Source organism: Watersipora subatra, chromosome 6 (assembly GCF_963576615.1).
Source record: "Watersipora subatra chromosome 6, tzWatSuba1.1, whole genome shotgun sequence".
NCBI classification, from domain to species: Eukaryota; Metazoa; Bryozoa; class Gymnolaemata; order Cheilostomatida; family Watersiporidae; genus Watersipora; species Watersipora subatra.
Genome location: NC_088713.1, coordinates 22,394,799 through 22,408,068, shown reverse-complemented (window position 1 = coordinate 22,408,068; position 13,270 = coordinate 22,394,799). Strand labels below are relative to the sequence as shown.

The following is a 13,270-nucleotide window of genomic DNA, read 5'->3' as shown; positions in this document are numbered from 1 at the left end:
TGCTGCAAAATTATTTGCGAAGTATTGGGTCACATGATCAGATTACGACTTGACGATTGAATAATGCCGCAACAAAACTGTAAAGTAGTGAGCGTCTATATTTGATACGGGGTCTTCGGTAAAACCCGAAGTGTTTGTCATAAACTAGTACTACGATAAGCTTTATATTGAGTTTTTTATTGGCCTTTCAATTCACATAAGAACATCATGTGATAAGACAATAACCAAATCTCATGACTACGTCAGAGAAGCAAAGAGAGTCCAATCTACGGCTGCTTTTAGTTTTTAAGCTTTCAAGAGCTTGTAATCACATTTCTACATATTTGGCACTTACAACACAACAGTTTATGACATGGTGAATCTTTTGATACCAAATAACTGTAATGTGAATTTTGTTGCAAGTCAACCTTCAATAAACATATAATGTAATGCATAACAATCCATGATTGTTGCATTAATATATATAATATTATTTTATGAGATTATTTTAGGAATTTCAAGTTATATGCCAACTTTGATTTTTAGAAAAGTGTATAAAATGTCTCCTGATTTGCTCCCAGATCTTGGTGATGCGCAGTTCTGTGACTCTTGTGTCAAGAAGGGGCTCAACAAGCGCCACGCCGTGTCATATTGCACAGATTGCTCCAGAATTTGCACAGAGCACCTTGAGGTATGTAACATGTGCACATGTAGTATATTAGGATCCTTTCTATTGTAATTCATACCTTCAGATTTCAGCTGGTCACATGCAGGTCATTTTACAGGGCAGCATAGTTGCTGTTGTTATCTCTGTTATTCCTTAGATATAAATATAATAGTCCAGTTGTGTACTTGCATTAATCAGCTGAAGTGTCTCTCTCTCTATCTAGATATTTTTTTAGCCACCAGCTCATATATAACATTAGATTATTAGGGGGTGACGCTGCTAGCCGCTTATCATTTAGATGGAGAAAATTTGCACTCAGTTTATGTAGTTTCAATTAAGTTATATAGTTGACCCTAGAGGTTTACTATGAAAGAGCGTTGTTTACTTTTAATTATTATGTGAATCACAGTTACTGCTAATGATTTTCCTGATAGTAGAGCAGGGATTCACTAGTTAGTGCATGACCCAGCGTTTTATGTAACAAGTATAGTGCACTAGAAGAGATAACTCTGTTTAGTCGGTTTTGTCTATGCAGTAGCCACATTTATGGTAACACAATAGTTTTTTTTCAGTCTATGTGCTTACCACCTTCTCAGCATTCTCTGGTACAAGAGGTAATATTCTGGATACTAAATCTGTGAATAGCCTATATGGTAGCTTGTAAATGTTGCATATCACACAATATATGTATATGGGTCATGATCTCAGAAACCATGGTTAACTCTTTCGGCTTTCATGGTAATATAAGTACTGACCATAAGCCGATATCTTGGCTTATCAATAGCGTTTCACTTTTCTCTTCATTACAAAGCCTACACATTAGTTAGACAAGGGATTGGCAACCTGTGGCTCCGGAGTCGCATGCAGCTCTTTCAATACCTGAGCGGTATATCGACTTGTCGATTCGGGTGGATGTTAATGCCATATCGACATGGCCAAGCTTTTATCGATTATTGATTATTATTTATTTTATTGTTAAGCTTTTATCGATATACAGCATATTTATGACCAATTTGTTTATGATGTTAATAAACCACTATTCATAATTATATAATAAATATTGACCACAGTTTATGCATGATTTATTGCTTGTGGTGTCAAAACTAATTAGATGGACAGCCAGAAGTGGCAGCAAGACAGTCGTCAGATGTGGCAAAGTTTTTCATTGAGGCTGAGGTCAGCATTGGAACTGGGGCTTTACACTGCAATGCTAGAAATCGGCTACGACTGTCCCTCGCGAAATTCTTTTTCGTATTGGTAGAAATTTGTAGTTGGATTTTCAGTTTGTTGTAGTCATTTGTGTTAAGCTATAGTTTGTTTTGGTGTTTTCAGTTTGGAGTAGATTGTTTCCATTTCCAATGACATTTAGTTGTTTTTTAACTATGGGTTTTATTACAATACACTCTTCATTTATGTCACTGCAAAACCTAACATTATTCTTTAGTAATGGAAATCTCGTATCGAATATCGGTATCGTCGATCTTTATCGCGTATCATATCGATATGCAGAAAGCCCATATTGCACAGCTATAGCTATTTCATCCCTTTCTGCGACTCCCTCTGACTTTGGAATTTTTCCCCTTCTACTATATGCCAAGCAATTAATAAGAGTATAGAAGTTTCTTCACTAGATTTTGTGATATAGTTTTAAATACACATAGTTATGGTGATAAATCAAACATTGTCGCTTGTTATGTGTCACTATTTATGTTCTATTATTATAATTAACAGTACTTTATCACGATTGTCACATGCTTTTAACTTGAACATAAAAGTATAGACAAACATAATATCGGATTTGCGCGGAGTTCCAGATTGCAACAGAGTTCCTGATCGCTACGAGATACCTGCTGATATAATGTCAACGATCTGGGTTAAACAATTAGTAAGGCTGGCCAGCCACTTAAGTCTTCAATGCCGTCAACAAAACTACTTACAAACAACAACACTAATGCAAGTAGTACACCTTATAACAATTTAGGTGCCAATAAAACTGCCAAAATTATTTTATTGCTTTTTGCAACACTGTAATTTTGTTTTCTCAGCAGGTAAATCATTATACATGTCACAAATTTTTGTTTTGTGCTGTAAACATCGTATAAAATCATTATAAGCTAAACAGAAAAGTTACATGTAGTATTTATTTATTTTATATTTAAAATTATTTAAGGGGTTTGTGGCTCCCACTGTGTTCTGTCCTGTGGATGACGGGTCCAGATGGCTCTTTGAGTTGAAAATGTTGCCAACCCTGAGCTAGGCTAATAAAATTTTGTCTCTGATGAAACAACCTTGTTGCCAGTCACATGCAACTAAAAAATAGTTTTTTGGTTCAACATTTACATTTCTATTTTCTCAAATTGGTAAAACCAGATCGTTATCGTCATGGCGATAAGAAACACCCCGCTTATCTTGTAGAAAATTTTGTTCTGAATAAGATGCATTATACAGTAAAACTATATCTGTTTTTATTCTCGAGATATTGCTAGCATATTGCTACTCGGGGTAATACTAGCAGTATATCGGTTTTTCAAAAAATTTGTTTGAGTTATTTCAGGCAGAATAATCAATCGGTCAGATTTCAATGCAGTATTGAAAGAGTTGGGTAGGGTGTATGAGGTTTTGGAGTTACATGTATCTACACTAGCAGAAGTAAAAAATTCTAAAGTTATTTTGCACAAAAAGATTTAATTCTAGCTTGTTGACAGCAAATTTTATGGTTGATAAACCGAGTATACTTAACGTTCATCATGTTCACTATCTTTTAATGCTAAAACATTGTTCTGAAAAAACTGGTGTTCAAGTTTGCGAAATGAAAATCAATGCTTAATTTCGTTTACATTTTAAAGTTTCATAGCATCCAATACCAAAGAATTGTAATATTTATCTAGATTTTGTTTTAGATACAAAAACTGTTGAATTGGAATATCCAAAGAGATTTCAATGGCTGTCATGTGAATAGCTGTATATCTATTACAGAGTGTGTTACTTATTCTTAATTTTGCAGATGTTAAAAATGGCTTGGCAGTATCGCGATTTTGAGCACAGTCATCGTACCACCAACAAAATCTTTAAGATAATAACAGTAGCATATCGCACACCGTAGCAAACTATAAACTTTGACCTTATAAAGTCGAACAATGATTCTTCTAATTAAATCTTACAATAATAAAAAGATTTTTGCAAAATTGAATAATAATCTTAACATTAAATCTCATAATAATTTGATAAGTATATTTAAGAACATATTTTATCAACATTTTTCTATGTATTGAGATTTGTTTTGTTTTAGGTGATGTTACTGATAAGACGTTTTTAAATTAAATTAGGCAAAACTTGACCGCAGCTAAAAAAACTCAGAAAAAAGAGATCTTTTTCTTTTGAGCGTTTTAACAAAGATCAATTTTGCCAATTTTATTTTAAGTTCATACGAAAGTTTCCACGCTTTCGATGGGACATGGCCAAAGTTTGGTAAAACTTGATACTTTGCAAACCTTTATAAAGGTCGTTAACGAGAATCTTTTGCCAATGATGATGATAGTAATGACGCCTAAGAACTACTAAAAGTTGATGTTTGTCTCTATGGCTTCGAATAAGTGATATTCTACAGCGATGAAAACCGCTTCCATAGACGTTGGGCAAGTAACTTTTCGGATAAAAGATGTTGAAGTCGAGTTATCTGAAGCAATTTATCATTGCGTTGGAACGGACCAAGCAAATCTGTTTGAGTTAACCGTGTGTTTGAGACGAAATGTTACATTTTATCCGAGGGGAAGTTATCCGAGTATGACAGTACTTAGGCGCGGAAAGTTCCTAAAACGTTGGGACGGCTCAGATGGCCAGCTGCCCCAGGGAATTCGGGCCTGATTCACCGATAATAAAAAAATTTCACTTTGGGACTAGCTCGTAAATGTGAACCGTCGGTAGAATGGTGTGAGCAAGGTCGATAATTTAGTTTCGCACATAAAATTTTTGCGAGAGGATGACACCGCGAAAACGCGAAAGTTAGATTAGGCGAATACACAAATGTCATAGGGTATATAAACCTAGATTGGCCAATAATAGCTATTCCCATTTGTTGCCTGGTCAAACTTGAATAGCATGACGTTACGTCATTGAATTGTACCTAAGTTTGACTGCACTGTTGTTAACAATGGAGCTAACGAAAAGAAGGTGACAAAATCACATTTATGTCCACATTAAATCCTGTTTAGATACATAATCCAGTAAACTAAAGCAATTATGAGATAACATCCGTATAAAGTTCTTTGAACTTTAAAAGTTATTTATCATGCGTTTGTGTATATTAGTATTTAGAGTACTTCCCAAAGTACAACAGTGGTTAGATCTTTGTTGACTGTGATTTTATTTCCAACCAACCGTGAAACCTGAAATGTTTTTGAAGACAATTTGATTCACAATCTTTAAGGCAAAATTGCTGTCTGAATCAGAAAATGTTACGTAAATTACGTGATGTCGGACATTATAACCAGAAAAATTAGATAAAAGACAGGTAAACACCAAAAATACCTCTGCCATACCCATGAATATATATTTAAGTTTCTTGTCCACGTAATATCGTTAGAATAATGCTAGTTCGTCAATGGCACACACGCAACTGACTTGATCGAGCTAGGTGTCAGACAGTCTTTTGTGTAGTTGTTTCGAAATAATGTCTGATGACAGTTTATAGGAGAATTGAGTAGAAGATGATTATTGAACGACCACCATGGCAAGTGTAAAGGCCTGGAAAACCCATTAAATGTTTGGTGACTTGTGAGAAAAGGCAGCTGTTTTATTGTCTTTGTAAACAGGTCAATCAAGCTGTTCTACAGTCATTTTTATTACAAGCAATAATAAGTGCTGTACACATGAATCCTATGAACTGGTTTATTTTTGTTGATTTCGTATTTTGCAAACTTTACACTCTCCCACCTAAATTTTTTTTTTAATTTACTAGTTCTATCTAAAGTTAAATCTAAATCTAGTATAATGTAATTGTACTGAGTGCATTTGTGTATGCCTAAATAATTGATGTTTGGTACTACTATGATAATATTTGTCCAGGAAGAGAATAACCTACGTTTGGTTAAGAACACTGCACGTTAGTACTTGGAGTTTACCCTGACCAATAGCAGTAGTTTCTGTATGGGCCTGTAAAGCATGTTAGGTTCCCCTTTCCGCTTGCCGGAACGCGTTATCTGTTCTAAATTTGAGATTCTGACAGTAGTGGATCTTACCAACCCATCTCTACCTGTGTTCACGGAGTCGACAGCTCCCACCTTCCACTGACTATGCCAAGTGTTTTCATCAACAAATGTGACAACGTCTCCCACCTTAAGGTTTTGGCATGGATATTCTCAATTTTTGTCGGGTCTCTACCCTTGTCAGGTAGTCCTGCCAGTGGCGCCAGAATTCATCGGCGAAACGTTGCGTCTTTTTAAACATGTTTTTTTCCGTAGACCTTGCTGTCTGGCACTTCACATATCTCCTGATGTGTAGGTACTGACACAGGCTTCATGGGGATCAGATGATGCGGGGTTATAACTCCTTCATCGGGATTGTTCAGATTTGAACAGGTCAGTGGTTTCCCGTTGATTATGCTGCAGATTTCGTTCATGGCGGTCTGTAGTCCGGCGGTGTCCATCCTTGCGGAAAACTTGCCTTTCATTTGGTTAAATACATTCCTAATCATTCTTATTCCCCGTTCCCATACGCCGCCCTGGTGGCTAGCACCGGGAGTGTTTGTCTTGCAGGTTACTCTTGGTTGGAGCATAGTCTTAGAACCCATGAAAATAGTTCCGTTATCAGAGAAAATTGTAACTACAGGCCCTTGTATGCTTTCAAGACACCTTAGCACTTGTAGGAAACTCTCTGTGGATAAGTCACTTACGACTTCGGTGTGGATCGCTCTGGAATACATACAGGTGAAGATGATACACCAGCGTTTCATCTCCTTCCTGCCTTCTTTGACGAGGAAGTGTCAAAATGTATCTACCCCTACATGGGTGAATTGAGGGCTATGTTCCACTCTTTCTTTGGGTAAGGATCCCATCTGTTGACGCAAGGGGGCACCTCTTAGGCGTTTGCAGCCTACACAGGTTCTGAATAATAATATGATGAGGCCTTGTGCACCTATATTGTAGAAACCCGATTGTCTGATTGCAGATTGTAAACATCCTCCCTTGATGGTGGACCTTCTCATGGAAGTGTCTTATCAGTACTGTGGCTGGGTGACTGCTCTTATGTATGATTGCGGGTCGAAGCTCTTTGTCTGTGAGAATAGTTGAGGATTTTGCTCTACTGCCTATCCTTAGGATTTCTAGGTCGTGTAAGTAGGGTGACAGCTGTCTGAGACAACTTCCTTTGCTTACCTTTCCGTGTGGTTGGATGTCCAGTATTTCTGAATGGAAGTACTTCTGTTGATCAAGCCTGATGAGAAGAGCCTCTGCATTTTGGTAATGTTCTCTAGACATTTTTTCAAGTTTCGAGATTGGCTTCAGCTTATCCTTGGCTCGTTTAGCGACTGCGTGTAGTTGTGCTGTTGCCCTGATGAGATTGTCCCATTTTGAAAAGTTTTCGACTTTGATGGGGTAGGTAACCTGGTTCATATCCACCCTAATAGTTTTCCTCAGTTCTGGATCTGATGCAGGAACATTGAAGCGCGTAGGTTGATTGAGCAAGATGTCGTCAAGATTTTCTTTCCATAGGAAGTCTGGGCCTGAAAACCAGCGAGAGTTTGTCAGTTGATTTAGTGTCGGCTTTGTTCTGTGTCTAATTTGGGTTGCTCTGTTTCTACAAATGGAGTAAATCTTGATGTTTCATTTCTGATATAGCCCAGTACAATCATGCTGTCTGTCCAGAAGAACACTGTATCTATTGGCATCCTCAGTTCTTTGTGCAGTTTCCCTTGAAGCTTGGTAGCTAGCACCGCACCTTGAAGCTCCATACGAGGTATGGTCATTCGGTACAGGGGGCCACTCTAGCCTTTGAGAGGACAAGTGCGCAGTGGATGCGATCTGTGGTATCGATAAGACGGATGTATGAGCATGCGCCATAACCATCTTCACTCGCGTCCGCAAAGTGATGAAATTCAGCGCGTTCGATAGTTCCGAAATCTTTTGGCTTTATGCAGCGATCAACTCTAATATCCTGAATAGTGGCGAGTTGTCGCGTCCAGGCTTTCTATGACGAAGTAGTATCTAGATCGATCTGTTCATTCCAGTCGAGCCCTTTGCAACAGACATCTTGTAGCACATTCTTTCCCATTAGGGTAAAGGGTAAAACCAGACCAATCGGATCATATACCTGGGCTACGGTTGAGAGAATACCGCGTCTTGAGAATGGTCTTGCATCGATATTGCTGGTGAAGCAGAGCTGGTCACATTGTAGACACCAACTAACTCCAAGTGTTCTTTGTGTTGGCATGATGCTGTTAAATGAGATAGCTTCCTTCTCTTTCTCGGATTCTGGCAAATTGGCAAGAGCTGCGGGCTCATTACTGACGTACTTGTGTAGGCGAAGGTTGCCTTTAGAGCAAATTTCCCTCGCTGAATTCACAGTCTTTGGCAGTTGTGATGTCCTCCACGCTGAATATTCCGTCATTCACGTGGAAGTTGTCCTTGAGGAATTCTGCCGCACTCTTAGATATTTCTACGTTGTCTTCAGCCAGACGCCTCAGACCAAAGGTGGCTATCCCTGGTGAAGAGGTTGCGCCAAATATATGGACTCTCATGCGAAAGGTTTTTACTGTCGATAAGTCATCGCTATAACATACGAATCTTAGAAAGTTCCTATAGTTTTAACTTACCCGAAAATTATAAAACATGGATTCTACGTCACACGTTACTGCGACCTTCCTTGTGCGAAATCTGCATAAGATACCAAGTAAGTCATTGAGCTGATCTGGGCCAGTGAGAAGGTGATGGTTGAGGCATGTGTTGACGTATTTTGCACTCCCGTCGAAAACAACACGTAATTTCCTCTTCTTTGGATGAAGCACTCCAAAATGTAGTATATACCAGCACCTGCCATCTTCTCTTGCCATCTCCGAGACTTGGACTTCCTCCGCAAATCCCTTTTCGAATAGTGTGTTCATAAATTTTCGGTAGTCTGCTTCATATGCAGAGTCCTTCGAGAGTTTGTTTTTGAGCAGTCTGAGTCTCTGCTCTGCTTGATGCCTGTTGTTTGGCAGTGTTGGTGTTGATGATGACTTGAAGGGCAGAGGCATGACGTAGCTCCCGTCCAGATCTTGGTGAAATCCTTCGTCAAGGATTTTGAGAGATTGCATGTCTTGTTGTGATAGGGGCTTACCTCCAGGGTCTTCAAAGTCTTTTTCCACTATGGGAAAGAGTGTGGCATCCGTCTTAAAACTTGTTGCCAGTTTGGTTTTGAGTTTACCCCCGCATAGTGTCCATGCAAACATCGTCCTACAAGCTGATGTCTCCCCAGCTTCTATTTTTGTCAGGAGTGGTGTGATGATTTCTGGACTGTCTTTACCTATCATCAGTTTGATCAGGATATCCAGCTTTGGTGGGAGATGCCTTGCAAGGGATCTTAAGTGTGGTATCTTGCGGCACTTCTCGTCTGTCGATATGTTGTCTGGGTGGCCCTTTCTTTTTAGTCGTTCAACTGCGTCAATTGTTGAAATTTCATCAGTCAGGTATCTTCTGATTTGCAGTTTTTCATCCGTCGATGTCGATGATCGGCTTATGGCATACATGGTTTCTAGGTCTAGGGTGTCGGGGATGCCACTTGCTCCTATCTCCGTTGCAGTTTGCTTGTCAATGAAGGTGATGTCGGACAGTGTATCGAGGAGAGCATACACTAGTTTTTCATTGTTTCCAGCGGATACATATACTGGTACCATCATACTGAAGCTAGATTGTTCGTAGACTTCAGTTGAATTGCATGTCTTAGTCTTTGTTTGTTCTTTGCCTTGGTTGCTGGTAGTAGGTTGTTGGCTGGCGTTTCGTTGTGAGTCCAATTTTTCTGTGGGCTTCCTGCCGAAATCATGTAACATAGTCAGGTGCATTCTCTGGCATTTAGAACATGTCTGCTTGTGGTTACAGATGCTTGATCTATGTTTACCATTCAGACAAGAGAAGCACAATCCCTTCCTGTGTACTAAGTCTTTTCTTTCCTTTAGTGATTTTTCGGCCAGTTTTCTGCAGTCCCTTGTGTAGTGTTCTTTGCCGATGCCATTGCAGAAGTAGCAAAATGGTTCTCTTTTTGTTCGTTCAGTTCGATATGATGCAGCCCTTCTGTTTGTCCTCTCTTCATATCTGTCCTTACTTTTAGGCTGATCTTGCTTTTGATCCTTACTCTGTGATTGCATGATGTTGCTCATGGAGCAGTCCGCTTGCTCGAGAACAAACTCTGTGAAATCAGAAAATGACAAGTTTCCTGTTCTCGTTCGCTTAGCTCTATATACTCTCTGCGTCCAAGAGAACTTGGAACTGTCGGGTAGCTTTTGGCAAATGCATTCGTTGTATAGCTCAGTGTTGAGGATCTGTAGGCCTTCAGTGGAGTTCATGCTTCTTCTGACTTGATCCAAAAAGTCACCAAACTCTCATCTTTTTTCCGTCTCCGAAGCGTATGCTTGGCCAGTTTTTCAGGTTCTTCAACAGTATCCTTGCGATGCCGCCTTCTATACTGTATTGGGCTCGCAGATTTTTACGAGCTTCCATGATAGGAGTTATCGCTACTGTATGTTAATAAACCGATTATGGCCTTTTTAGCCTCGCCTGCAACAAATTTCTTCAGGTGTCGCAAGGCCTCCTTGTCTGTTGGTCCTTCCTCGGAAACGAAGGCATCCATATCCACCTCCCAATCTGCAAATTCGAGGGTATTGCCAGAAAAGATGCTCGGTTCAATGAACTTCCTGTTTGGCTCCGACACACTAGCTGTCATTGAGATTATTTTGGCATTGAACGATTCTGCTAGGTTATCGGTGAAGGTTTTGAGAATGTGGTTGGTGCCAATTCCAACTTGCGGTTCCTCAGTTGGTGGTTGCTCGGCTTGTGGTTGTTGAGCTTGTGGTTGTTGAGCTTGTGATTGCTCAGCTTGTGGTTGTTGATCTTGTGATTGCTCGGCTTGTGCTACCCTCAGGTTGATGCTGTCGATTTCGCTTGGTGCTGATGACGATTCGTATCTATCTGTGTTTGGAGTCAAAGATGCTGTAGCCCTGAGATTTGGACTGCTCAAACGACTTACTCTTACTGATGATGATTCCATCTTTCCCAGGAGATTTTGTCTTTTCACTGTAGAAGCTCGCATTTCTTCTTCCATTTTCTTTTTAGCATCTTCGAGTGCCCTCTCTTCATCTAGGATTTCACTCTCTTGGCACTGTTCCTGGATCTGGGTTTTGAATGACTTGACATTCGCTTGAAATTCATTTAAGAGTCGCTCATGGATGGGGATCTTTTCATTTTTATTTGTTTTAATAATTTTATTATATAAATTGCCTATATCTTTGACTTTCAAATCAAGGTTGTGAACAAAGGCATCAACAGCAGGTATATCAATGACATGGGTGGCATTTTCAACGGCTGTTGTGAACTTGTCTAGGAAGTCTATCATACTCTCAGACTGTCCACCCATTTCATTGATAAAATCACTGCCTAGTTGTAAAATAGTGTGCTCAGTCAGTTTTTGACTTCTTGTGAGCGCTCGTTGTGTTCTAGGGTCGTTTGATTCAGTTACCTCATCTAACTGTAACTGCTCTTCCTCTACTCTACTTTCGCTCAAATCGGAATTGGAATTTACATGTACCTCAAGGCTTTCGCTTTCCATGGTGACCTATTTAAACCACTGATAATTGCTACTAATCTTGTTTAGGCCTTTTTGCCCATATTGTTGCTACACTCTTAATATGAGTACAATGATTTAAACCACAAGGCTTTCTGGCTAAGTTGGCTCGATCGCGGTTCAGTTTTACACAACATTTTGATTTTTAAACAAAATTATGATGATAATCGTTTGCAAAAGAAAAATCCAAAATGTGTGACAACTCCAAATTTACTTTACTATAATAGTGTTTAACTATAACGCACACCTGGTTCGAGCAAGGAAATGTCAGTTAGATTGAGTAAGCAAACCTTTCAACACAGTACGTATACTTAGCTGACTGATGCAATGTGATGACTTCCTCGTTGCTGACTATCTGATATGCGGCTTGACGGCTAAGAGGTATCGCTCTTGCTTGGTTTGTTATTTGCGAACAGTGACAAGCAATATTTGTTGTGTGGGTTAATCTTTTTAAGCGACAGGCTTTCGGCCTCGAAGTGTTATGATGTCTTGCGGTGCTGATGATTAACGTGAGTGAAGTATTGCATAGCCAAATCTGTATCAACTGTCTGTTCCTTATCCTTGATTGGTTGACAGATGATGTCCGTATTTATAACGCAAACTCGGTTCGTCGATTGTCACCAGTTGTGTAGCAAGACTCAATCTTCAGACTTTGAGGCGTTTTGTTTGAGGCTCAGTATTGAATTCAATAACTTCCGTGGCTTTGGATGAGGGTTATCGTCCATAAATAGCACTTAGGTTCCGTATTTCGATAACTTCTGTGATAAGTTTCGATAAACAGTATCGTCCATAGAATAGCGCTTAGGCTCCGTAGAATTGTATGATGTGAACACCTCAGTATGTTGTATGTTTAAGGTTTCACTCTAAAGTTCTTTGAACTTTAGAAGTTATTTATCATGCGTTTGATGTATATTCGTATTTAGAGTACTTCCCAAAGTACAACGATGGTTAGATCTTTGTTGACTGACTTTATTTCCTACCAACCGTGAAACCTGATATGTTTTTAAAGACAAATTGATTCACAATCTTTAAGGCAAAATTGCTGTCTGAATAAGAAAATGTTACGTTAATTACATGATATCAGATGTTATCACCAGAAAAATTAGATAAAAGACAATTAAACACAAAACATACTTCTGCCATACTCCAGAATATGTATTTAAGTTTCTTGTCCACATAATATCATTAGAATAATGTTAGTTCGTCAATGGCACACACGCAACTGACTTGATCGAGCCAGGTGTCAGACAGTCTTTTGTGTAGTTGTTTCGAAGTAATGTCTGATGACAGTTTATAGGAGAAATGAGTAGAAGATGATTATCGAACGATCACCATGGCAAGTGTAAAGGCCTGGAAAACCCGTTAATTGTTTGGTGACTCGTAAGCAAAGGCGGCTGTTTTATTTTCTTCGTAAACAGGTCAATCAAGCTGTTCTACAGTCATTTTTAATACAAGCAATAATAAGTGCGGTACGTATAAATCGTATGAACTGGTTTATTTTTGTTGATTTCGTATTTTGCAAACTTTACAATCTGATAACCACCATAGATTAAAACTATAATAGCTTTGAAATGTTGCACACAAATCATGAGCCATCAGGGCTTTATTTGCCCCCCTCTATTTTTTCCCCTTCCCCCTTTTTCCATGAAGAAGTGAGAAGGGGAAAAGAGAAAAGGGGAAAAGGAGGAGGCAAATAGCCCACCCACCCAAAGAGCTAGACCCTGGCTAGGTAAATAGACTAATATCATGCTGAACTAAACATGACCAAATATGATGAGCCTGTGAAGTTTTGATCTTATCAGGGAAGTGTAATCGGCG

The 13,270-nt window shown here is 39.1% G+C and overlaps 1 protein-coding gene and 1 pseudogene across 1 annotated transcript; both read right to left on the bottom strand.

Annotated features, from left to right (window-relative positions):
* Positions 1–6,083: 6,083 nt before the first annotated feature.
* Positions 6,084–6,596, bottom strand: LOC137398127 (uncharacterized). The gene has a single exon (XM_068084236.1). The coding sequence runs from the start codon at positions 6,594–6,596 to the stop codon at positions 6,084–6,086; it is 513 nt and encodes a 170-aa protein (XP_067940337.1).
* A 67-nt stretch (positions 6,597–6,663) lies between these two features.
* Positions 6,664–11,437, bottom strand: LOC137398126 (uncharacterized; annotated as a pseudogene).
* Positions 11,438–13,270: the final 1,833 nt, after the last annotated feature.

Coding starts and splice junctions, on each gene's coding strand:
- LOC137398127 (XM_068084236.1), bottom strand. CDS start 6,596: ATGAAACGCTGGTGTATCATCTTCACCTGTATGTATTCCAGAGCGATC.